The sequence below is a fragment of the Alosa pseudoharengus genome, unplaced genomic scaffold, assembly GCF_046254945.1.
Source record: "Alosa pseudoharengus isolate Yale_2024_CS ecotype anadromous, Long Island Sound unplaced genomic scaffold, YU_APseudo_1.1 YU_APseudo_1.1_scf_22, whole genome shotgun sequence".
NCBI lineage: Eukaryota > Metazoa > Chordata > Actinopteri > Clupeiformes > Clupeidae > Alosa > Alosa pseudoharengus.
Window position 1 is genome coordinate 15,779,804 of NW_027468680.1, and position 25,978 is coordinate 15,805,781.

The window sequence follows — 25,978 nt, forward strand, 5'->3', positions numbered from 1 at the left end:
CTTAGCATTTTGTGATCATTAAGGCTATACTTTCACAAACTCTTAGTCAGCTGTCCTCTGATTTACCAATATCTAGGCGATATTTGTAACATTTATTTTGTATTTGGCCCGTTATGAAATGATGTGGAACAATCTAAACACATTGTAAAACTTAAAGCCCAAATTTGGAGACATCCATGTATGTCGAACTTTACTGCCAATTCAAAACTGGATTACTCTGGAACGGCTAACTGTACAGGGGACTGCTTTACACCTTTATGTTCGGTAAGGTCTCCTGTTTATTCTGATATATGGTTTGTCATGTGTTAAAAGAAGGGTTCGTAAAGTATTCCACCGAGATGAATGGGTAGGGAGATCATGGGACGCAAAACCTTCAGTAGAATGTATGATTAAATTGAATTATATTATTTACTTTTCTCGCGAACCGTTCAACACAGCAATTGTCGGCTAACATCGTTTAAAAGCTGAGAAAAAGCTCTTTCATGTGATACTTGTGATGTCTGTGTGATGAATAGGCTACTTCGCGAATAGTTCAACTGAGAATGGGTGAATTTGGACGCGCTTTCTTTCTTGCGCTGTCACTGTCTCCACTGCGTAAAAGACTAAATTAATTTGCGCTGTGAATGCTAAGATTATTTTGACAGGCAACAGGCTAAATAAAAATCGCTATTAGTAGGACGCAAAGCAGAATATTGAAAGAAGGGGGCACCAAGGCCACCGTGGCCTGTAAACCTCTGATTTTCAAAGGGGCCTCACGGCCAATGCAAGGGGCTACGACGGCCATGGCCGTCGTGGCCGCCGTGAAATTCCTACCCTGGTTACATGATTTACCTTATATTAGGCCTACCTAACAGAGGACTATAGGCTGCTGAAGTTGATCTTCCATATCGATAGAGGGCGACACGGGGGGAAATTCAGCCTTTACATGTGATGTCACTGGTTAAACTCATCAGAGAGGGGAGGGCACACATAAGAGAAACATAAGCAACGAAAACAAATTTCTTACATCTTCACTTTGTTACTTGTCTAGCTATGTTTATGCAACTGAATGACAGTTTCAAAAGTCACGAATTGCAGCCTTAGAAATCGATACTAAAATCGATGTGTCCTTTTTTCAAAGAAACGATAACAACAAGCTTGTTAACTTCTCAACAACTTTACCTCAACCCTGCCCTGCCAGCGAGCGAGCCAGCCAGCCAGCCAGCCACATCATAAGGCTTGTCATTGCCCTTTTGAACTAGCTTTAGCTAGCTAACGTTGGCTAGCAGACTTTCTCTGTATCCAGCTGGATCAAGACCGATATGTCTTGTTGCCTGACGGAGTTTTGTCGGGTCCAAGAGCTCAAGACAGTACACGAGTTCTTGTTCCACAATAAGAAAACACCAGCACCGGAGGGGAACAGCAAAAATCAAACAGGTTTGTTAACATTGTTATTGCAAGGTAGGCAACTGCACCTCTACCAGTTTATGTAGCTAACCAGCTAACTATCCAGCTAACGTCAGATGACTGTTCATGCAGCTAATAGTACATAAAACACATTAGCTGGTGACGTTATCTATATTTGTTTTTGCCATACATTTTGCTAGCCGTCCATAGAAGAAGGCTTTAACGTAACATTGATGGGTCTTTTGGAAGAGAGGCAAGGAGCCTGATATTTGACAGTTTACTTAGCAAATAGCTCATGTTAATGCTAACCAGCCACATACAGTATGCATGTCTTGAGTTTTCACTTGCTAAAATGAAATATTTCAGTCATTATAAACGAGCAAGAAGCTCGTCATATACGGAAGCCATAATCACTAGATGTGTGCGGTTGAATAGGGACAGGTAATGAGACAGAGAGCAGTATCTGCAGAGAAGGAGGGAAGGGAGGGGGCGCTTGCCCTATGTTGGATGAGTCATCCTCAGAGAGGGCAGTGGAACCGATGACTAATGCAGTGTTACCTGAAGGAAGAAAAATGATGAATGCTATGAGTGCTTTAAAACAGATCCTTGTATCTGTATTCTCATTCACGACTGCCATATCGAGTGTGTTGTGGTCATATATGAACGGTGTGTCACTGTCAGTGCAGTGCACGCCTCAGATAAGTCTCCTTGCGGACTGACAGTAAACACAGTTGCACATCATATGCGGAAGCCAAACCTTGATGTTTGTTTAACAGGTAATGAGAGGCAGACTGGACTAGTTGCATGGTAAACAATTTAGGATTATGAATGACAATCAGGATTTGCTGAAGGATTTTTTAGGATTTGCTGTTATTTTTGCAGTTATGAAATAAACATGATGTCTGCACTCTTGCACCCTCTTGTCTTGACTGATGCAGTAGCAATTCCTGCCTAAGCTGTAGATTGAATGTCATTCCTCATTCTGTAAGTCGCTTTGGATAAAAGCATCTTCTAAATGAATAAATGTAATAGTACAATTACAGGATCACCATGTCCATGCTCACTGTATTGTTTGTGTGTTGAAATGGTTGGTTTTGGAAAAGTCTTTGCACATGACATAGATGTTGTGTGACAGTTGTGCGGTCATTCATCTGCAATGTCTGTCAGTCTGACTCTGCGTCTCTGTATTTCCATCTGTTCACAACATGTCTTCCTCTGCCCTGCTCTGTCCCATTCCATCTCATCTCATTCTCCTGCCTCTCTCTGTCGTCTCTCAGAGAATGACCTGACCTGGGATAACTCTGACTGGGGTGCATGGGAGAACTCTGAGGCAAATGAGGATGACCCTCCGGTCAGTGTCTCCTTTCGTTGTTTATTTCTCTTCTAAATGAATACAGCATAGATGTGTGTTATGTGGTGAAATGACCACTTTGGGAAGGATGGGTTATGGAAATCTGAAGGAATAATGCAATTGTTAATAAATTATTTGTTGTAATAATTTGTGTGTTATCGAATGCACTTACATGAAAATAGTTTCACTTTTAAGTTGACACATACCTGTGGCCTCGGTTCTGTCTTATTAACCTCATATGATACTGAAGAGGGTTCTAGCTGGTGTGAGATCAGTAAATAAGGTTCTTACTTCACTCTTGCACCCTCAGGCTGAGGATGATGCTCAGCCCATCGGCATCCCCTGGCTGCAGGACTGTGTCCTGTCGCTCTCGCCCTGCTCAGACCTGCTGGTCGTTGCCAGAGAAACTAAAGCCGTCTTCCTCTCAGGTGGGTATGCTACTGCACGTGGGAGCTTTTTTGTGTATGGTCCTGAATTTATATGTAAAATGCTGAATGTGTTTTTGCTAATTTCTGATGGTGTGTGTTTCTGTGTGTATTTGTTTACACAAATGTGGTCATACGTGTCTGGTGGTGGTCTTATCCTATGTGTATTGTGCTCCGTCTATGTCTCTCTGTGTAGCGAGGTGGCGTACGGATGAGGGCGGGAGAGAGGAGATGAACCTGGCCGTGTCCTGGAGTGGAACCCTCAGCACAGAGGAAGGGTAAGAAAAGAATGGAAGATGACAGAATGATAGAGGGAGAGTTACTCTGATCAAAGCAAGTTGTGAGATGACTGGCAGAAGGTTGATGTATTTTTTATACATTCCATATGTATTTTTGGTGGATAATATAGGTAAATATGGATTATTTCAAGTGACCAATGCTGTAGGGCTGCAGAGAGATTGAGAGATCAGAAAGATAAAAAAAATGAAAGGGCATTCGTTATAAGTGGAAATGGTCTTAATGGATATGTTTACTCAGAGTGCCTGTCTCTTGGTCTGCAGAGAATGTATTAGCAGTGTGATCTGCATACCTCTGGCCAGCCAAAAGAGGTAAGTCTGCACAAATATGCCATTGTGTCATTCCAGTACCAGTCATGTACATATTGCACAGAGATATCAATGAGAATGGAGGATATTGGTGCATGTACACCTTGGTTAAAGTGTTGTGTTTATGTAAGGAGCTCCACTGGGCGGCCTGACTGGACCTGCATCGTGATTGGCTTTACCTCTGGATATGTTCGCTTCTACACAGAGGTAGTTCATACATTTATACTGTACTTGTACACACACACACACACACACACACACACACACACACACACACACACACACATATACTGTAGTCACTTACTCAGTATCTTATTCTCATGTTCTCTCCTACCCCGGTCAGACTGGAGTTCTCCTCCTGGCTCAGCTGCTCCATGAGGACCCAGTGCTGCGGCTCAAGTGCCGGACGTACGAGATCCCTCGCCACCCCGGTGTCACCGACCAGGTCAGACACACAAGTGACTCACTTCACTCAGATCATAGCTGTAGCACCCACTCCTTTAGAAAGCACTGAAGTTGTGCATTAGAGTTGGCTGTTACATCATTCAGTTACAGTTCACAGTATTTCATATACACTTGCTTGGTAACACCCTCCACATGGTTTGTCTGCTGTATAGTAACATGTTCCTAAATCAGTCATTTGTTCCAGTGACAGACACACACACACACACACACACACACACACACACACACACACACACACACACAACCTGACTGTTTTCTTCTCTCAGCATGAGGAGCTTAGTATCCTGTATCCAGTGGCACTGGTCACCATTGATGGCTTCAGCCTCTTCCAGTCTCTGCGTGCATGCAGAAACCAAGTGGCCAGAGGTGAGTGTGTGTGGTGTGGGTGTGAGAGAGAGAGCACAATCACTTGTTCTCGCGTGTGTGTGAACATTATAATGGGTGCATTGCATCCATTCTATATGTAACATTATATATATATATAATATCCTACTGAATGCCCTTTAGAATGATTGTCATATGTGTTTGCAGTGTAAAGCAGTGTTAAAGTGTATGCAGTGTTTTTCTTTAAGTAACAAATAGTTATTGAACAAGTTATTGAACAAGAAGTTATTGTCAGTTAAGACAGTTCTGATTGTGTCAGTTGGTTAGGTGATATTGTGAGGTTCTTGTATCTCTGTCTATGTCTATGCTGTGCTTAATGTTTTATTTTATGACACCATGTACTTCCTGTGTCTTGGACAATGCTGTAGAACTGTCCAGAGGTTCCGCAGGTACTGGAGAGGAGGCCAATGCCCACACCTCAGTGTTGTGCTGCGTAGACTAGATCAGTAGCCTCTAGGAGATTTTAAATTAGGAGCCCTGTGTGTGTGTGTGTGTGTGTGTGTGTGTGTGTGTGTGTGTGTGTGTGTGTGCGCGCATTTCTGTATGTGTGTCAGAGTGGTGATTCACACCATCTCATACAGCTTGCATTTGTCAGCCTTTCCTATTCTGCTCCTGACTCTCTCTCTCTCTCTCTCTCTCTCTCTCTCTCTCTCTCTCTCTCTCTCTCTCTCTCCTCCCTTCACCCAATCTGTCTCTGTCCCTTTCTTTCAATCTCTCTCTGTCTCTCCTCTCCCTCACCCGATCTTTTTGCCTCCCCCTTTATTCCTGTCCCTCAGCGGCAGCAGCAGGCAGTGATGTGGTGCAGCCTCCTCCTCTGGCCTATAAGAAGTGGGGTCTGCAGGACATGGACACCATAGTGGACCACAGCAGCGTGGGTGAGCGAGGGGGACAGAGGGAAGGGGGGGGGGGGGCGTCTCGAGTCCATAAGGGCATAGGGGAGGACAGGGAATGGATCCGGCTGTGAGATCCAATCTAGTTTAAATTCATCAGAATGCTTTAATCAATGCAAAGTAGAACACCCAGTGAACCCATTTTGACAGTGATGGCACCCATTTTTTTTTTTTTACGTTAACATAACGTTTCCAAAATCATTTTGATGGCACATAACCTCATAACATGACAAACGGCACTTCTGCCATTGTCAGAGTATAGAGCCATTGTATAGAGCAGGCCTCTATAGGCGATTACCGACGTAGCAACTTTCTGTGTTCGGGTAGGAACACTGTCAGCCCCCCTCCCCCCTCCGAAATCGAAACAGAAAAGAGCTGCTATGCCACAGGAATCCGGAGATCTTTTTCTACAGACTGCTGTCGGTGCATTCCCTCTATTATATCGGAGTTATGTTCATACTTTGTAGCAAAATACACATATTTAGTTAGTTTATTATTAAATTATATTGCCCTTGAGAACTCTAGGTGGACCCCGAGAGCAAATCTTGTTTAGTGCTGCTTTGAAGTAAATTAACATTTTATATTCTTTTAAGTCATTCTACTTGATGAAGAGGGTCATCATAGTCATTATTCTCTCCCTCTCTCTCCCCCGGTGTCCCATGGTCTTCCTCAGGCATCATGACGCTTAATGTATTTGACCAGATGAAGAATGCCTCCATCCTGGGTGGCTTCCACGCGTCTGTGAAGGGCAGCCCCCCCGCCATGAGCCAGTATATCACTGTGGGGGGCGGGCCCTACACTGGCTTCTACTATGCCATTGAGGTACATGTCTGTCTGTCTGACTGTGTGGATGGATGCAAATATATGTGTCCAGTCCTGAATCAAAGGTCCCTGTATCATGTTTGAACTTTAATATTTTCTATGTTTAGTATGTTCTTCTATGAGTAGTGTAGTGAGGGTAGGTGCTTGCATTTGTGCGATTGTAAGCTGTCCATTTTACTCTCCACGTCTACACAAGCTGAACAGAGTTTAGTTGTTAATATGGGGTTTGGACTCACAACACAAGTAAGACCGAGCCAAGACATGAATAAGCTTGGACTCAGATAAGATGGCGTGTCCCAGCGTTTCCCTGGAAACGGGGTTGCATATGTATTCTGTATATTTTGTGTGTATGAGAGAGAGGGTATGGGTGTGTGCATGTGACATAATTCCTGTTTTGTGTGCGTGTGTGTGTGCGTGTGTGCGTGTGTGTAGGGGAGTTCTCAACCTCTCCTGTCCCACGTGGCCCTGGCCGTTGCCAGCAAACTCACATCAGCACTCTTCAACGCAGCCAGGTTAGCATGCGCAGCACCATCTCCCACCTCACCTGTGCAGTCACTACAGCCACACGCACACCACCACCCTACTGTACATCCTGACAGGGAAGCTACACCAGGCGCGTAACTGAAGCGTTCCATTCGTGACGTGTAAAATCCATTTTAAACGAATGGTCTATTTTTTTTCGAACGTACGCGCCGCTATCACGTCCGGTGTAGCTACTTCCATTGATTACAGTGGAAGCTAATTGTTGCAGCAGACGCAACGCGAAAGGAACGCTTCAGTTACATGCCTGGTGTAGCTTAGCCTTGATATTCTGTCACCTCCATCAGAGTGAGCCTGTGTCACCACCTCACACTCCGCTGTTCCTCCTCTCTTCCTCCCCGTGCTCCTCTAGCGGCTGGCTGGGCTGGAAGAAGCAGAGTGAGGAGGAGCCCCCACAGAAGCAGAAGCCCAAGGTGGAGCCGGCCACCGCTCTGCCAGTCAGGTAACACCGTCTAGGAATCTGTGGGCCAACAGTGTCTAGTAGCACGTGTGGTGATTTTTGGTAAATATAGAGTATTACTATGTATTACTTAAAGCGGTTAGTGAATTGGGAAGATTTTAATTAGTAGTTTTTCTAAAATAAGCACAAATGATGTGTTCATTACAGCTGGGTGTGAATGTGCGTTTGTGAAGTGTGATCATTTGTGTTGGTTATGGTAGTGGTTTGTGTGTGTGTGTTTGCGTATGGGTTGCATGGGTTGCGTAATGCTCTAGTAGTGTATGTGCAACTGTGTTTGTGCATTGTGTGCACATGTGTGTGTGTGTGTGCTGCAGGTTTTTTCACAGGCATTGTTCACCACCCACAGGTTTGGCCTTCCTGACTCTCGTCGCCATGGAGAGAGCATCTGCCTGTCGCCATGCAACACGTTGGCAGGGGTAACGGACGACTTTGGTCGAGTGACACTGTTGGATGTGACCCGAGGCATTGCCATCCGCATGTGGAAGGGTCAGTGTGCGTGTGCGTGTGCGTGTGCGTGTGCGTGTGCGTGTGCGTGTGTGTTGTGTGTGTGTGTGTGTGTGTGTGTGTGTGTGTGTGTGTGTGTGTGTGTGTGTGTGTGTGTGTGTGTGTGTGTGTGTGTGTGTGTGTGTGTGTGTGTTTATGGTAGTTTGTTCAAAACTCAAAAGTGTCATATACAAAGATTCTTGATTACTAACTGCTCCGCTTCAACCCTCTGTCATATACTGTATGTATGCAACTGTAAATGTTTATTTGCATTTGTCGATGGTTGGGTATTTTTGAAAGCACAAGTACTAAGTGTGTGTGTGTGTTTCTCTGAACTTGATCAGCACCTCAGCAAGTCCTGCATTTACCTGTTGATTAGGCTAACTCCTGTGTGTTTGTGTTTGTGTGTGTGTGTGTGTGTGTGTGTGTGTGCGTTTGTGTTTGTGTGTGTGTGTGTGTGTGTGTGTGTGCGTGTGTGTGTGTGTGTGTGTGTGTGTGCGTGTGTGTGCGTGTGTGTGCAGGCTACCGTGATGCTCAGCTGGGGTGGGTCCAGGTATCAGAGGCGCGGGGGGAGCGTGAGCTCTCCTCCCCCTCCCTCCCCCGCCGCCACGCCCAGTTCCTGGTCATCTACGCACCGCGGCGAGGCATCCTGGAGGTGTGGGGCACTCAGCACGGGCCCCGCGTGGGCGCCTTCAACGTGGGAAAACACTGCAGGTACACACACACACACACACACACACACACACACACAAACACAAACACAAACACACACAAACACACACACGCTAAAGCACAGCACATGAACACATGCAGTGCCATAACCCCAAAATATCCTCACACATATTAATCAATGAGAAAAACTAGTACAAAAGCTAAGCCTGCTCAGCCCTCATAAGCAAACACACAGACCCTCCATTACCACGACACACACATGTGGTATGTTCAGTTATATATTTGGTTACTGTAGTGTACTAAGTAGTATACAGTTAAATATTTGAACGAATATTTTGTTACTGTAATGTACTATATCGCCTCTATACTGTTGTTAATGTAAGTGTGTGTGCGTGTGTGTGTATGTGTGTGTGTGTGTGTGTGTGTGTGTGTGTGTGTGTGTCAGGCTGCTGTATGGAGGCTACAGGCTGATGGGTGTGAACAGTGTGACATCTCAGGGCTGGCAGCTTCACACCCAGCAGGTGTGTCTGCTGGACCCCACCACTGGAGTCCTGCGCACTGTCACCATCCCTTTCCACCTGGCGCTCAGGTAATCTCTCTCACTCTCACACGCACATACACACTAGAGTGCGGTTCGGTTTCGCATCCAAATCCAAACTATGTCCAACAGAATTGCGTCCAAACCCGACAGGCATTATTCTCATGTCCGAACCTAAGCCGAGCAACAACGCAGATGATGCCTCAGTTATTCTCATGCTAGTGATTAAATGTTCACGTTTGTGGATAGCCTGTCTTTAGCCTATTAAACAACAGTCAAAATGGCATTGTTAATTGTTTACAGAATCAGATGAGCTTGCACACAGCATATTGCAGTGTTTCTCAAAGTGTGGTCCGCAAGCTATCCCAAGTGGTCCGCGAGCAGACGTGGTAAAATATAATATAGATGAGTTGTTTGCAATATTGAACCAACTTGTATGTAAATCCAACCAGTTCTGCAACACTGTCTATGTAAGATATGCCAGTTTAAATCATATGAATCCTCTGACACAATAAGCAAAGTGCAAAGACTATAAGCAAGGTGGTTCAGTGAGTAGGCCTATTGTGTAGACTAATATACTGTTGAAGTAGGTCTAATCTTTTTTTTTTTTAGCTAGGTGGTCCGTGCATTTCTTTTTTATTGGTTAGTTAAGTGGTCCTTCGTCTGAAAAAGTTTGAGAAGCACTGGCATATTGGACAGCATAGCTTATTGAAATAAAATTCAAGTCTAACCATTGACGAAACTTCTTGCAACTTTAAATCTTGAAAAGATCTGCCACAGTCATTGAAACTATGGTCCTTCCCTGTCACTGATCCATATGTAGCATCGACGTTAATTGGGGCAACTCAAGGAAATCCTCTCCTCCAATTGAGCGAGACAGCCTTATACCAGGATGTCTTTACCACGGTTTGTTTTCTTTGGTCTTAAACTCTCAGGTAGTCTCTCTCACACACACACACACACACACACACACACACACAGCACTGGGGTCCTGTGCACCATCACCATCCCTTTACGCCTGAGGTGCATTCAAATTCAGGAAACAGTGGCAGTGAACGATTTGGTGTGAACATTCCATTTTGACGGTAACCCTTCGTCCAGCTCCACTGTATGTTCATTGAGAATTATCTCCTCAAATTGTTTGCGAGTGTTTGCAAACGTTCGTGGAGAGCTCAAGGCAAACAGAAAACTGTTGTTTATGAATTTGCAAGCATGTCTGGCTGTCAGGTAACCTCTCTCTTTCTTTCTTTCTATCTCTCTCTCTCTCTCTGTCTCTTTATCTCTCTTTCTCTTTCTCTTTCTCTCTCTGACACTCTCTCTCTCTCACACACACACACACACACAGATCACCTGGCCCACGCCATACATTGGTCCTCTCTGTGTGTACAGTACAGTGCCATTGTGTAGTTGCATGTTGGGTGTGTAATTAAAGATCATGAGTGTGTGTGTTCTGGTTCCAGTGATAAGAAAAGCGAGCGTGCCAAAGACATGCACCTCCTCAAGAGACTCACCATGCTGCTCAAGAGCAAAGAGGTGGATCCTGGTCAGTGAGATCTGCAGTCCGCCGCCGAGCATTTCAACTGTGTTAAGCCACCACCAGCGATAGACTCGCTCTGAAACTTGTGAGTGGCTAACTGGTGTGTTGTGTTCTCTGACGCAGATCTGCTGGAGACTGAGGCTCAAAGCGTGATCCTGGACATCAAACACCCTGCCATCAAAAAACAGGTTATGCCCCTCACCTCACCTCACCCACTGATTCAGCGCTGAAAGATGGACAAACAGACCCTGACAGAATGAACTTGCTTTTATAATGTTTTTGTGGACAGGCTTTGGAGTCCTTGCTGGCCAATAAGAATGCCCCAGTCTCCTGCCTTGCTAACGTCACACGTGCTCTATTGGACAGCCTGAAGGACCTAGGTCTGCAAATTCTTACAGTTGATGCTTGATACAGAATTTGGTGTCCCGGCCGGCTGGTCTTTATTGTGTGTGCGTGTTCGTGTGCGTGTTCGTGTGCGTGTGCGTGTGCGTGTGCGTGTGCGTGTGCGTGTGTGTCCAACAGATCCAGAAGCGGTAGATGAGTCTCTCCTCCAGCTCTGCTCCTCCCAGCTCAAGCTCCTGCAGCTCTACTCACACATCCAGCTCCTTCACACCGAGGCCACTGAGGAGGAGTATGTAAGTCACTCACACACACACACACACACACACACACACACACACACACACATTAACATACACTCTTGAATTTCCTCTCGGGGATCAATAAAGTATCTATCTATCTATCTATCTATCTATCTATCTATCTATCTATCTATCTCTACACACACAATTAACACACACAGTCACATATAGACATGGTCTTAAATTAGTGTTTGTTCTGTCTTCTCAGGAGACGTCTCCGGGCATTGAGGAGGACCTGGCTCGGGTCAGCCCAATCCTGCAACGCTATGCCGAGCTTACATCCCGCCCCTCCGTCTCATTCGCTCAGGAATCCGGCCCACTTCCTGTCCGGGACTTCTTGTCACTGATGGAATGTGACGGGGAGGCTGTAAAGATTGTCCAGGGGCCTCAGAGTGACAGCTCACCTCTGGGTGAGTCTCTCTCTGTCTCTCTCTCTCTCTCTCTCTCTCTCTATATATATATATATATATATATATATATATATATATATATATATATTTCTCTCTCTCACTCTATCCTTCTCTCACATCAGAGTCAGTACATTTTGCCTAGGTGCTTTTGTCTCTGGTGGTCTTTTTGTGCATACACCGTATGTTGAAAGTGATAATGATTGTTTAAGTATGTGTGTGTTGATTTTCTGTCGTGCAGGTAGCTTCCTGCTCTGGGGCTGTGTGTCAGGTCAGAGTCCCATACAGAAAGTGTGTGACACACTCCAGGAAAGCAACATTAGCCCACAGAATCTTCTGGTGAGTGTGTGTGTGTGTGTGTGTGTGTGTGTGTGTGTGTGTGTGTGTGTGTGTGTGTGTCTGTGTGTGTGTGTGTGTGTGTGTGTGTGTGTGTTTACACAGACTTCATGGTAATTGTTACTGTGCCAATGCAGATTTGCTTGATGGCACATTATTGTTTCCAGATGCACTAATTGCATGACGGTGTGTGTGTGTGTTTTATCTGCTAGACTCTCCTGCTGAGCGTGTGGCTGAGCAGAGAGAAGGAGGTGCTGAAACAGCCTGACACTGTCAAGAACCTACACACCCTGCTGACCAGGCTCAGCGCAATGAAAGGTGTGTGTGTGTGTGTGTGTGTGTGTGTGTGTGTGTGTGTGTGTGTGTGTGTGTGTGTGTGTGTGTGCGTGTGTGCGTGTGTGCGTGTGTGCGTGTGTGCGTGTGTGTGTGTGTGTGTGTGTGTGTGTGTGTGTGTGTGCGTGCGTGTCAGTCAATGTAGTACGGCTGTTCTAAGCTTTCTTAAGCTGTTTATGTAACGTTATGTTTTCCTTTGGGATTTACCAGTAAAATGCACCAGTCAATCATTTGTTAATGGTTTATTATGTGGATTCCATTCACTGAAACAGAGTAACTCTGAGCCTGTCTCTGTCTCTCCCAGGGGCTGTGGAAGAGTCGTGGGATGGCCAGTGTGTGTGTCCGTGGTGGCAGCAGGTGCGGACGGTGTGTGTGCAGTCGGAGAACTCTGGCGCCGCCCTGCTGGCGGCCTTAGTGGCTCATCGCGCTGCCAAGAGCTCCATCACCAGCCTGGCTGAAACCAAGGTTTGTGTGTGTGGGGTGGGTTGTTGTGTTGGAGCAAGTGCAGAGGGTGCTGTGGATGTAACTTGCAAGTGTATTTATGTGTGCGTGTGTGTGTTACAGCCAGACTGGAAGGCTATGTTGTTAGAACTTGAGTAACTGGTAGGGTGAATTTAACCCTGTGTGTGTGTGTGTGTTACAGTCAGACTGGAAGGCTATATTGTTAGAACTTGAGTAGCTGATGGTGTGATTTTAAACCGCTGTGTGTGTGTGTGTGTGTGTGTGTGTGTGTGTGTGTGTGTGTGTGTGTGTGTGTGTGTGTGTGTGTGTGTGTGTGTGTGTGTGTGTGTGTGTGTGTGTGTGTGTGTGTGTGTGTGTTAGTTCCAGTCAGACTGGGTGGCGGTGTCTCTGGAGCTGGAGCAGTGGGTGGTGTGTGTGCGGCAGCTGGAGGACGCACTGGCCCTGCAGACGCTGCTCAGCCTGCCCTCCCCTCAGGGCTCACCAGGGGGCGCCACACCGCGCTGCTCAGTCAAAACACTACTGGAGAGCGGCAGAGGTACACACACACACACACACACACTCAGCTTGTTACAAACTCAATGCTCAGTGAATATATAGTCATGCGATTCACGAGATGTGAATAAGAAATTTTTTTTTCGAATGTCCACGCCTCTATCACATGATCTAGGGTAGCCAGTTCCATTGATTATACGTGGAAGCTAATTGTTTCAGCATACGCAACGCTTTAGTTGCGTGTCTGGTGCAGCCTGCCTGTAATCGAGCAGCCCTGGTGTGTGCAGTGAAATGATGCGTCTGCACCCTGCATCACGGATGGGAAACCTGGCTACCATGTGTCCACTCTATGCACGGAAAGCACTTGACCTGGCACGTTTATTTCCGGTGGAGCCAGGTGTTTTTGTAGCCGCCGCTATTGTTAATGTCATTAGTGTCTACATAGAGTGTATTGGTTCTGCCTGTGTCCCTAAAACAGGTGATTTCACTAATTAGCTTATCTACATAGATAGATAGATAGATAGATAGATAGATAGATAGATAGGACATCACACACACACACACACACACACACATACATACACACACACACACACACACACACACACACATACATACATACATAATCAATCCCAAAGGGGAAATTCTTCTTGGCTGAAGAGTTGAGCTTATAAGGTTCAGCTGTTTTTTACTGAAGCGAGGTTTCCCATCTCTGCCCTGCATACAGTAGCTGCACCTGCTGCCATGTCATGGTCCTGTCCTCTCCCAGGTGGTGTGGCGGACAGCGTGGCCAAGGTGCTCTTCAGACAGGCCCTGGCCCCCGACACACTGAGGGACATCCTGCAGAGGAGGGGCCAGACGGTCAACCCAGAGCAGCCCACAGAACACACACCGCAGGACAGCGCAGACAACAACACACTCCAGCACAGGACAGAAGGTGAGTAGGAAAGTGTGTGTGTGTGTGTGGGGGTGTGGGTGGGTGGTTATATCATATTATACTTACTCTCTTTGGGGTCTCTTGGTGCTTCTGTTCAAATGTGACATTAAATTATATTAATCAGAGTGTGTGTGTGTGTGTGTGTGTCAGAGCTGCTGCTGTGTGTGTGTCAGCGATTTCCAGACTCCCTTTCCCCTGACTTGCTCTTCGCACACTGCTGCTGGGAGTATGTGGTGCAGTGGAACAAGGACCCAGAGGTACACACACACACACAGATACACACATATGCTGAATGAGACTTGTCCATCCATACAGAAATACGTGTTTAAGATGAGCCCATGTCCATGTACTCAAAAGTGTACCCATGTGTATGTCTGTGTAGGTGGGTAAAAATCTGGAGTGGTCAGTTGAGCACCTCAGGATGATTTCCAGTTCCCACATACAGTTGGGTGAGTTACCATGACTACCACATCACAATGACTTAGGTATCAGATTGATCAGGAGGAGTTGTGTGTGTGTGTGTGTGTGTGTACGATGCAAAAAGTTTTTCTTTCTGATGTGTGTGTGCTCTTGTAGGTATTGCATTGATGATGTGGACTACGTTCATTGTGAAACGCTTTTCTGCAGCGGCTTTCCTCATGGAAAAGGTGAGAGAGGAGTTGGTGTAGCGTGGTGGTGTGTCTGTGTGTATCTGGGGTTGTGTATGTGTTTATATGAACAGAGGGCTAGGTCTGTCTGACTAGGGAAACCTTTGATTATTTTGGCCTATTGTGAGTCACATTCACTGTTTTTCTTTTCATTAGGTTGGAAAAGCTCCTAAAGACAGACTCTGCAGACGAGTGAGTAATTGCATCGATTTGTGTGTGTGTTTGTGTGTCAGTGTGTGTGCGTGTGTGTGTGTGTTTGTGTTAAATGTCACGTGTAATACCTGTCTGATGACAGCCTCCTGACTTAATTAGCTGGCTATCTGAAAGTGTGTTTCATTACTGCCTGTATAATTGGAAACACAGTCACGAATAAAGTGACACTAATTAGTTGCTTCCTTAATTAGGCTCTCATTGATTAGTCCCTGTAGAATGATGAAGAACTGTGTGTGTGTGTGTGTGTGTTTGTGTGTGTGTGTGTGTGTGTGTGTGTGTGTGTGTGTGTGTGTGTGTGTGTGTGTGTGTGTGTGTGTGTGTGTGTGTGTGTGTGTGTGTGTGTGTGTGTGTGTGTTTGTGAAAAGTAAACTGTGAAAAGACTGGTCTTTGTGACACTGTGTGTGTGTGTGTTTGTGTGTGTGTAGGACGTGGGCATGGGAGACAGTGCGATGACCTCATTCCTAGGCGCCTGTGTGCAGCTCCTGCAGGTTCTTATGGAGGTGAGCGTAGTGTACTGTACCAGACCACACTCCACACTACACTGCAGGTGCCAGTGCATTAACACTACACATGCTGTCTATGTGCTCAAGTCTCATCTGAGTGCATCGTCACACACAGAAGCTGCAGGCCCCACAGATGGCACATGTCAGGGGATACATGCAAATACACAATATACGTGTTCTTTACACAATTTTCCATGCTTCTCTCATGTTTATGTTTATGGTTCTTAGCAAACGCTTTTATCCAAATCGACTCACAATGACCTCAATAAACATTACATTAACCTTAAAATTAAAAAGGTTAAAGTAAAGCCATATGGCTAGAATAAAAAACAAAGCCCACCTAACTCCCTTGATTAAGTCAACAGTAAATTGATTTGTGACAGACATAAGTGTTGACCTCTCCCTCTCTCTCTGTGTCTTTACTCTCAGCCCCTCTAACACTTTTTAACTCTATTTTTTACTCTCCCTCTTCCCTCTCCCTCTTACCCTCTTCTCCTTTGCTCTCCCCTCTCTTCTCCTCCTCTCCCCTCCCCTTTTCTCCTCCTCCTCTCTCCCCTGTGGACTCTGTGGCAGGCGGACGCATGCGTGGAGGAGGAGTCGGCCCCGATGCTGTGTGTGGAGGAGGTGTGGGGGTGTGCCGAGGGCCCCGTGTCCCTGGCCGAGCTGGCCCTGGAGCAGCGCGGCGTCCACTACCCGCTGGTGCAGCACCAGTGCCTGCTGGCCTCCCTGCTGCACGCTGCCATGACCTTCGGCCTCAAGGTCAAACCCCTCAGCCTCTTTGACAGCAAGGTGAGCCTGGCGCTGTGATTCACCTCCCCGTCTCCACCCACTGTCTGTGTTTTTGTTTGTTCTTTTTCTGTGTGCAGGGCCCAGCTCTGTGAAAATCCGTTTTTTTATAAATGAAGTTGGGTTTACTTTGTAGACACAGTAGAGGCAGCTAAATGGAGATGCTCTAGTAGTGCGTAAGGAGTTTGTGCTGAGAAGAAAAGAGAATATTTAATTTTATTCCTATTGAGATTATGCATCTCTTTTTCAAGGGAGCCCTGGATTCGCAAAAGTAAAAAATAACTCTAAGATCAACAACAGAAAGGTATACAGCAATGACAAGGCAGGACAACAGAAGACAATAATGACAGTTTCAGACACAACAAACAAATAGGATAAATAACACAAGAAATACATTTAACAACAGACAAATACATATATAGACAAAAAAAAGGGGGGGGGTATTGGAAACAGGTGCAGTGATCTGATTTAAGTGTCTTAAGTAAATGTTTAGTGGTAGAAGTGGAATAAAAACAGAGAGTTTGGTTTCTTTTTGAAGGAGGTTTCAACACCAGGGGGCAGAGTAGCTAAAAGCCGTCTTCTGTAGCAATGTGAGGTATGGTAAGGAGCAGGGTGTTGTTTAGAAAGATGCTTTATAGATAAAATGTGCCAGTGAAACCATCTACGAAGACCAAGAGAACTAAAACCAGCCACCTCGTAAAGATGACAGCGATGCGTACGTGGATTGGCATTGGTGACAAAGCGTAATGCACTATGATACACAGTGTCAAATGCTAACAGTGTGTTAGAGGCCGCATGCATATATATAACATCCCCATAATTCAACACTGGAAAGAAAGTAGCACTAACCAGGTTTTTTCAAGCCTGTAGAGTAAAACAAGATTTATTTCTAAAATAAAGTCCAAGCTTAACGCTCAGCTTGCGCTCCAGTTTTTCAATGTGATCTTTGAATGAAAGCTTCTCATCAATCCACAGACCTAGATATTTATAGGCTGAAACGTTCTCAATAATCTTCCCATCCAGTGTGGATATTATGTGGGAGGTAGAAGAGCAAGATTTGGTGAAGTACATGACCTTGGTTTTGGTTTTGTCAGCATTCAGAACCAGTCTGAGATTACTGAAAGTGGACTGTAGTAAATTACAGCACTGCTGTAGGGATTGGGAAGCTTGAGACAGGGTGGGAGCAGATCAATATAAAACTGTGTCATCTGCATAAAGATGTATTGTGGCGCTCTCCACAGCAGAGGCAATGGTGTTGATGTAGATGGTGAAAAGTTTCGGACCAAGGATTGACCCTTGAGGGACACCTTTCTTAACCTCTAATGAATCTGACCTATGACCATCAGTCAAAATAGTTTGAGTTCTGCTGGTGAGGTAGTTCTTAAACCAACCAACAGCATTGGTGCTCAGACCAATGTCCAGAAGTCTCTGACAGAGAATAAAGTGATCAACTGTGTCGAAGGCCTTAGACAAGTCAAGGATTAGGGCAGCAGAGCCCATCTTCTTGTCCAGAGCATTGAAAATGTAATTTAACACCTAAAGGAAACCGACGGGGAAGCCTGTACTCTCTCCTCAGAGGTGCTGACTGAAGACTGTTGGTACTCACATCCCCCTGACATTTACACATCATTGTTATCCTATCACCTCTGAGGGCTCTGATCATCTGACTGTCTTACTGGAAGATGCATTTCTTGTAACCGGCCCCTCTTCAGGGGACACTTTGCGGTGTTTTCCAGCAGATCACGGGTTAGTTTCAGACCTTAAGACGAGACGCGTGTTTCGTACTTCAAATGCCAGACACTAATTATACATGTTGTGCTAGTTCCTTCACTCTCAGTTACCTTTTGAGCTTTGTTTTTACTTCCTTATAAAGATATTTCATCAGCACAAAGTAGGTAAGAAGTTGAACATAATGGATTCCCTCTGTACCAACATGTCTGGATTAAAATAGAATAGAATAGAATATAATAGAATAGAGTAGAATAGAAAGAGCTGATAATGATTACATTTGTGACCCTGAGACTATGGAGAGACCATACGTAGTGGGGTCTTATTCTCCGAGTAAGGTTTTGAGTGTTTTCCGGTGCAGTAATGTGCAGTGTCAGAGATACTTTAGTTTACCAAGATGAAGCATTTCAGTCTTCGCCAATGGACCTAAATGGTACTTAGTTCCGGTCTGACTCCGTTATGAACCGTCTCTGTGTCTTCTGTCCAGGGTAAGAATGCCTTCTTCAGAGACCTGACCACCATTCAATTGATGCCCAGCGGGGACACCGACCCCAGTCTGGTGGCCCTTAGGCAGGAGGTGAGCGCACACGCACACACACACACACACACACACACACACACACACAGGACCATCAGGGCTTACCACACATACATACACACATGCACGCACACACACACACACAGGAGCATCTGGGCAAACAGGAGCACACATACATACAGATTTTTCACCCACACACACACACAAAGTCTCTCTCACACACACATTTGCTAAATTTTGAAATTTGGCACAAACACTTACATGGTATTCCCTTTAAACTTTGAAGTCAGTCCTTTGACAGGTGTAAGAGCTGGTAGACTAGAAATACTGGTCTCAGCAGTTACACTATTATATGCTTTTGTGAGTGTTCCTCATGCTTGTGTTGAAAGTCTGTCTGTCTCTCTCTCTCTCCCCCTCTGTGTGTGCAGTTCCTGTTGCGGGTGCTGACGGGGTGGGTGAAGGCCCTAGGAGAGGCTCAGGGTGGTGGAGGCGGGGGTGGTAGTGGGGGTGGTAGCGGAGGCAGTTTGTGTGAGGACATGTGGCCCGAGATGTGTTTGGAGCTGGCCACACTGCTGCAGGTCAACCCCGACATCCCCCGCAGACACCTGGTGTGTGAGCTCTACAACCAGGGCCTAGACACACGGGCTGAAGAGGTACGTACACACACACACACACACACACACACACACACACACACACACACACACACACACACACACACACAGACACACACACACACACACACACACAGAGGTATATAGCCTAATGAAAAGCAAATACATGAACATAAAAGGCTTCACAATGACTGTGAACATATCCATCATTCCTCTGTAGATAAATAATCTTGGGGGCAGCCGTGGCCTACTGGTTAGCGCTTCGGACTTGTAACTGGAGGGTTGCCGGTTCGAACCCCGACCAGTAGGCACGGCTGAAGTGTCCTTGAGCAAGGCACCTAACCCCTCACTGCTCCCCGAGCGCCGCTGTTGTTGCAGGCAGCTCACTGCGCCGGGATTAGTGTGTGCTTCACCTCACTGTGTGTACACTGTGTGCTGAGTGTGTTTCACTAATTCACGGATTGGGATAAATGCAGAGACCAAATTTCCCTCACGGGATCAAAAGAGTATATATACTTATACTTAACCTCATTTAATCCATCTCTCCTCTCTCTCTCTCTCTCTGTGTCTGTAGCTGATGTTGGAGGTGGAGGATAAGGACGTGTTGGGCTCCCAGCTGTTGGTGCTGGCGGGCCAGAGGCTGTGCTACTCTCTGCTGCACAACACCACGCAGACCCGCCCTGCCATGGAGCTGCTCGCACGGCTGCCAACCACGCTGTGTACCTGGCTCAAGGCCATGGTGAGTACACACACACACACATACTCACACACACACATACTCACACACACACATACTCACACACACATATGCAGCAATACATATGACGCAAATTAGACAACATTAAGACAACTGTTGACAATTAGACAACTGCAAAGCATGTAGCATGTGTCTATAGCGTATTATTTATGTGTATACTGAAAATAATCATCAGGTCAACATGTACTGTGGTACAAGTAACATGGGATCACTATGAATTGTATGAGCTTGCCTGTACGGTCTAACCTGACTCTCGCCAGATGAATTTCGTTCCGCCTAGCTCCACTCATCCATCTGGGACCAATCCATTGGAGTGTTGCTTCAGAAGGCTGGGCCTAATCAAAAAATGCTTGCATATGATTGAATAAGGCACTTGTCCGTCATCTATTGACGTGCTACTTCAACCACTCACATCGAAGCCAACCCGTGACGCTGATAACAGTCTCACAGTCGCTTCTACGCTATGTCACATCTATGAAACTCCCGCCCTGCGTCCTGATTGGATGTACCATAAAATCGGGTGCAGAAATCACTCTCAATGGAAGAGGTCCCAGATGGATGTGAGTGGAGCAAGGCGGAGCTAAGCGGAACGAAATTCATCTGGCGAGAGTCAGGTCTCGTTTACTCAAGTTCAGACCATCGCACACAGCTCGTGAACTTTGTGTGTGTGTGTGTGTTGCTCCAGGACCCCAGTGAGCTGCGTTGCCCCCTGGTCCCCCTAAGCCAGAGCAGTCGTCTGGTGAGCCGCGTGATCGAGATCTTGCCGGAAAACCACGCCCAGTACAGCCTGGCCCTGCACCTGATGGAGGCCGTGGAGGTGCTGGGGGACGAGGAGGACTGAGATGGGAGGATGGAGATGGAGAAGGAGAGGAGAGATGGAGAGAAGACATGGAGGGAACACAAGGGATGGGTAGAGCGGAGGAGTGGATGGATAGATAATGACTGAATTAAAAGACTTATAGAGGAACGACGGATGTCGAAAGAGAGGACAACTTCTCACTCATCCTCCACCTCTTCAGTGGAATTCTTCACTCATCTCCGTAGTTCGCTCACTAACTCACCCAAAGGCCCCGTCAGCACACGCCGTTCCGCTTCCTTTAATCAGAGTATTAGATGTTTGTGCTTAGCCATCGTTTCTGCTTTCCACCGGTCAGAGTCCGTCTCTGAGCATACAGTAGTAGAGGTCAGTCGGTGGTCATATCCACAAAAGTGTATTTTCTACATGTGTTCATTTTCTTGTTTCTAAGGCTCGGTTCATTCTCGTATCGTCATTGGTGTTTAATCCAGCCTCTCTGCAGCTCTGTGAGTCTGTCCATCTTTAAAAGGTGTGCCTGTGCCATTAGAATTCCTTCCCTCCAGTGAAGGAGGGATGCTGATAAATAATGTAAGATAAAAACGATTGAGGAACGAACGAATGAATTGGTGAGAGGATGAGCGTAAACGTCTCTTATTTTCTCTTGTATTTATATGCAGTACTGTACTAGCTCCTGCCACTTCTCCAGAGCGACTGGGCTCACTTATGCAGAATAAAGACTAGTGGTGTACACACAGCATATGGAAGCACTTGTTTTTGCTAGTGTTGGTGAAATGCCATGTATAGTATATAAACTATAATATATATATAATCTAATTGTACACTTATATAAACAAATGAGCTGATTCTAGAGGGAACAATTCAAATATTATGGATGCACAGTTTTCAGAAGACATAGATGATTAACATTGTTGCCAGTGACAAACTTCTTAACCACATGTATTAGAACTTCTTAACCGCATTATCATGATGATCTGCGGATATTAATAGCGGTTACATTTCCATGAGCCTTTTACAGATGTCACAGGAACACAAACACACCCTTTCTCGACCACAGCCAACTGATAGTTCAAGCATCAGTTCAGCCACCAAAATGTAACGCAACATGCCTACTATGGCGTTCCTTCCGGGAAAAAAGATGTTCAGGTCTTGATGGATTTAGTTGGTGTATTTGGTATGCAGCACACAACTCAAGAGCATTCATCCTTTAGTGTGTTTTACGTATTCAGCCAAAAACTCAAATCCACACAGGCAGACATTCACACACATACACACCTTTTCCAATGTTTATCCCTAAAAACATTACATGGTTCATGGACCCCAGCCCTATAGATACATACTGTTTGCGTGCTTTCATGTGTATACACATTCCGCATAGAATTACATATTAACAACATCATTTTTTTTCAGTTCAGTCAGCTCCAGAACAACAGAAGAGTCAAGCTGTAGTTAGAGGCTGCCAAACCCATTCAGCAGAATAAATAAAAGTGCAAGTGATAGTCTGCCAGTCACGTTCTCTACGCTGGGGCCTCAGCCAATCATGTTGCTCAGTCTGGACCTCGCCCAGGAAGTGGAATTCTGGGGCTGACAGACTGTCAGTTTTGAGATTCCCCCTCAGTCCATAGTTTTGCTGGCACGATCCTTGGTTCTGCAAAGGCTGTGCAGAGAGAAAGAGAGAGAGGACGAAGAGGAATCTGTAGTCGGGGTTGGTAGTGTGACATCATCACTGTGTGCTTTGAAGGACAGACTGGCATCGTGGGCAAAGGCAGTCGGGCGAATCGGACGTGTAGCGTCGACAGCGAGGGCAACGGGAGAGGGAGGCTGGCTGTGCCGCCACAGTGAATGAGCTCTCCTCTCGGATTACACCACCTACAAGGTCATAAAACAGCCCAAAATTAACCACACCCTACAACAGACGTCTGAAGTTCACTTACAAAAACAACCCAAAGCTGCCATCTTTGCCCATATAAGAAGATTTAGATCTCCTTATATGGGCAAAGATGGTACCCAGGTTCTAGATTTGGGTTTATTTTTTGGAGGTGAACTTTAGAGGTCTATACAAGAAAATGGCAATGACAAATCATAAAAAAGTTTCTGTAATAATTACACAAATGGTGGCCCTCAGATATTACATACTGTAGGTATATATAAATATTCTGGCAGGACTTAAGATGGCCGTACCCTCCAGGTTGATGAGGAAAGTTCCGCGGCTGATGTTGGCGTCCTCTGGTATGTCACGTGGGAGTGAGCTGGTCAGGGTCACGCGAGACGCCATCATCAGCTCCGTCAGCTGGGAGCAGGTGGCGGTGGGCTCCTCCTGGAGAGACTGCAGAACGAGTGGGACGTTACAGAGAGAAGGCTGGCAGGAGAGGGTCCCAATCATGAGATTATTAAGACAATTATTATAAAACAGAGATCACAAAACAACATGCCATGCATTGAATACACAAAAAACTTGGTGTTTGAGCTGGCTTTATGAGACACTGGAGCAGCACACATTCATTTTAGGGAGCTGTGTCATGTCTTCCTTCCACCACTAGAGTACTACGAACTGTAAGGAACCCGGTTATGAGGACATGGTGTGGATGTCTGTGGTCAGAACTGTCAAGACTTCCTGGATCTATGACTGGCCGCCCAGTGGCGTTCCTCCACATCTATCTCACCTCCATGAGTTCGAAGAACAGGCCGGGCTCGATGGCGATGATGAGCTCGTACTCGGCAGCGTTGCGCCCTGGGATGGACGAGAGGAAGGCGTCTCGGATAGCACACGCCCCCTCCACCGCCTCCTCCAATCCCGGCTTCCGCCACACCGAGCTGCTCTTGATCCAACCACTCTGGAACAGAGTCTCTCCAGCTGCAGAGAGAGAAAGAGAGAGACTTCTTAACGATCACCCAACTTTCTCAAATGGATACACCATCAAAATATAGATATGTAACATTCAAATTCCCCAAACACAAAGGTACTCAAAATCAATCTCAACCAAGAGAACACAGACTAAACTTCGCACTTATCACATTATACACCAGACTGTGTGTAAACGTGTGTGTGTGTGCGTGTGTGTGTGTGTGTGTGTGTTCTACATACCATCATGTCCAGGTGCATGCAGGTACACCTCTTCGGCCAGGTGAGGCAGGATGGGGGCGATGGTGCGGGTCATCCCATCTAAGACCTCCTCCAGCACCGTCTGACATGAGCGCCGACCCAAGGAATCCTCCGCTTCACAATACAGTCTGACAGAGACGGGGTGGGGGGAGGGAGGGTGAAAGGGAAACATCTTTAGAAGGAAAGAAGGGCAACAGTGTGTGTGTGTGTGTGTGTGTGTGTGTGTGTGTGTGTGTGTACGTGTGTACCTGTCTTTGATGACACTGAAGTAGAAGCTGGACAGATCTCTGGCCACAAAGCCCTGCAGAAGGCGCACCACCCGGCCAGCGTCATACTCAGTGTAGGCATCGGTCACCTGAGACAGACAGACAGATTTAGCTCATGGTCTCGTGCAGGTAAATATTCTTGACAAACCATTTCAGATGGTGGGCTACACACACACACACACACACACACACACACACACACACACACACACACACACACACACACACACACACACACACACACACACACACACACACACACACACACACACACACACACACACACACACACACACACACACACACACACACACACACACACACACCTTCAGGCTAAACTCCCGTAGTAGATGCAGCAGGTACTGGTCCACATAATGCATCTCTTTAGAGTCCACCGCCTGAGTCCGCGGGTCAAAGCCTTGCAGGTTCCCCAACAAAAACTTAAACGTGTTCCTTAGCTGCGCGCACACACACACACACACACACACACACACACACACACACACACACACACACACACACACACACACACACACACACACACACACACACACACACACACACACACACACACACACACACACACACAGAGAGAGACGGAGAAGATCAATGTTAGATATTTTAGGTAGATATTTTAAAAAGGACAAAAAGACAATTGACAAACAAATTCAGACAGGCTGGCTGATCTGTTATATCGTGCTAGACAGACCTTGTTGATGTCGTCGCGGGCTGAGTTTAAAGCGCTGGGGCCGATCTGCACCTCCGAGAAGATGTTGGATTCGGCCACCCACCAGCGCAGCGTGTCGGCCCCATACGGCGGGGAGGCTGAGGGGTCCTGGGGATACATGGAGAGGCGTGAGAGGGGGGACAACCATGACATTAAGTAACATGTACCAGAACTCTGGATAGTTTGGATAGTGCAATGGATAGTAGTTATTTGTATTTCTTAAGGTATCCTGACCTTGCCCCCATTGATAACTACTTCAGGATCCACCACGTTTCCCAGAGACTTGGACATCTTCTCTCCTTTCTCTGACACAGCAAAGCCATGCACCACCAGTGTCCTGCCACAGAGCAATTCATATGAATAACTAGTCATATTAATCCTCAACCTCACCAACACTATGACAGATCACTTAATGAACCCATCAAGATTCACACTCAAATTAGGCTTCCTGAGGCAAAATCTACTAGGTTTACGAAGATGGTCGAACATAGACTACAAAAATATATTCGGCTTTCGGGTGAAATTTCAGGATGAACCTAAAAATCCACTATAACCTTTCCAGGTGAACTTACTGTAATGTGACCTCTAAACTTTTGAATGTGCATGTCCAACAGTTCAATGTTTCTGTACTGAAACATTAAATTTCACCCAAAAGCCAGCCAATCCCTAACTTTTTGTGAGGAGTGTAATTCATAATTTGGGTTAAGCACATTGCACAAGGCCAAAAATGTGGGAATTGTAAAGCAGACAGAAGTGTTGTAAGCCTTCCCTGTGCCACATCACCACACCCATGCGTACTTGTAGGGAGCCTTCTTGCGTACTGCCACGCTGGTGAGGAGAGAGGACTGGAACCAGCCGCCCAGCTGATCCTTTCCTTCAATGTAAACATCTGCCCTTGGGTCCGCCTCTGTGTGTGTGTGTGTTAGAAACAGAGAGAAGGGGAGAAATAAATAAGTAATACAAATATATGTTAAAGTTAAAAACATTAAAAACATAAATAAGTAATAAAAATATATGTTAAAGTTAAAAACAATTCATAATTGTCCTGTAATTCAAACAGAAACGGAGGAAGGAAAAAAAGGTTGGTAAAGGAAAAAGTCATAAGAGTCCTTGAGG

The 25,978-nt window shown here is 46.0% G+C and overlaps 2 protein-coding genes across 4 annotated transcripts in view; one reads left to right on the plus strand and one right to left on the minus strand.

Moving 5' to 3' along the window:
- The first annotated feature begins 964 nt into the window (after positions 1 to 964).
- Positions 965 to 21,505, plus strand: rab3gap2 (RAB3 GTPase activating protein subunit 2 (non-catalytic)). 2 transcript variants are annotated; one of them, XM_076300769.1, is made up of 35 exons: positions 965 to 1,416; positions 2,664 to 2,737; positions 3,048 to 3,165; positions 3,359 to 3,440; positions 3,723 to 3,770; positions 3,899 to 3,974; positions 4,111 to 4,212; positions 4,499 to 4,598; positions 5,393 to 5,491; positions 6,180 to 6,328; positions 6,761 to 6,840; positions 7,221 to 7,310; positions 7,675 to 7,814; positions 8,333 to 8,525; positions 8,929 to 9,072; positions 10,482 to 10,564; positions 10,682 to 10,746; positions 10,848 to 10,938; positions 11,081 to 11,193; positions 11,408 to 11,609; positions 11,848 to 11,945; positions 12,155 to 12,260; positions 12,580 to 12,740; positions 13,098 to 13,272; positions 13,957 to 14,166; positions 14,317 to 14,423; positions 14,549 to 14,615; positions 14,743 to 14,813; positions 14,970 to 15,005; positions 15,452 to 15,526; positions 16,103 to 16,318; positions 18,531 to 18,620; positions 19,010 to 19,234; positions 19,770 to 19,934; positions 20,638 to 21,505. In XM_076300769.1, the coding sequence occupies exons 1-35, from the start codon at positions 1,302 to 1,304 to the stop codon at positions 20,791 to 20,793; spliced, it is 4,122 nt and encodes a 1,373-aa protein (XP_076156884.1). In that variant the 5' UTR covers positions 965 to 1,301; the 3' UTR covers positions 20,794 to 21,505. The 2 variants fall into 2 exon arrangements, with proteins under 2 accessions (XP_076156884.1, XP_076156885.1); XM_076300770.1 differs by having other exon boundaries at positions 13,999 to 14,166.
- Positions 21,506 to 21,915: 410 nt separating this feature from the next.
- The window catches only part of iars2 (isoleucyl-tRNA synthetase 2, mitochondrial), an 11,926-nt gene continuing 7,863 nt past the window's right edge, over positions 21,916 to 25,978 (minus strand). For both annotated transcript variants that reach the window (XM_076300772.1, XM_076300771.1), the window contains 9 exons: positions 25,661 to 25,769; positions 25,097 to 25,199; positions 24,845 to 24,970; positions 24,462 to 24,593; positions 24,118 to 24,224; positions 23,852 to 23,997; positions 23,430 to 23,620; positions 22,948 to 23,092; positions 21,916 to 22,635 (listed from right to left, as the gene is read on the minus strand). In XM_076300772.1, coding sequence (XP_076156887.1) covers positions 22,490 to 22,635; positions 22,948 to 23,092; positions 23,430 to 23,620; positions 23,852 to 23,997; positions 24,118 to 24,224; positions 24,462 to 24,593; positions 24,845 to 24,970; positions 25,097 to 25,199; positions 25,661 to 25,769 — 1,205 coding nt within the window. In that variant the 3' untranslated portion in view covers positions 21,916 to 22,489. The remainder of the gene's footprint in view (positions 22,636 to 22,947; positions 23,093 to 23,429; positions 23,621 to 23,851; positions 23,998 to 24,117; positions 24,225 to 24,461; positions 24,594 to 24,844; positions 24,971 to 25,096; positions 25,200 to 25,660; positions 25,770 to 25,978) is intronic.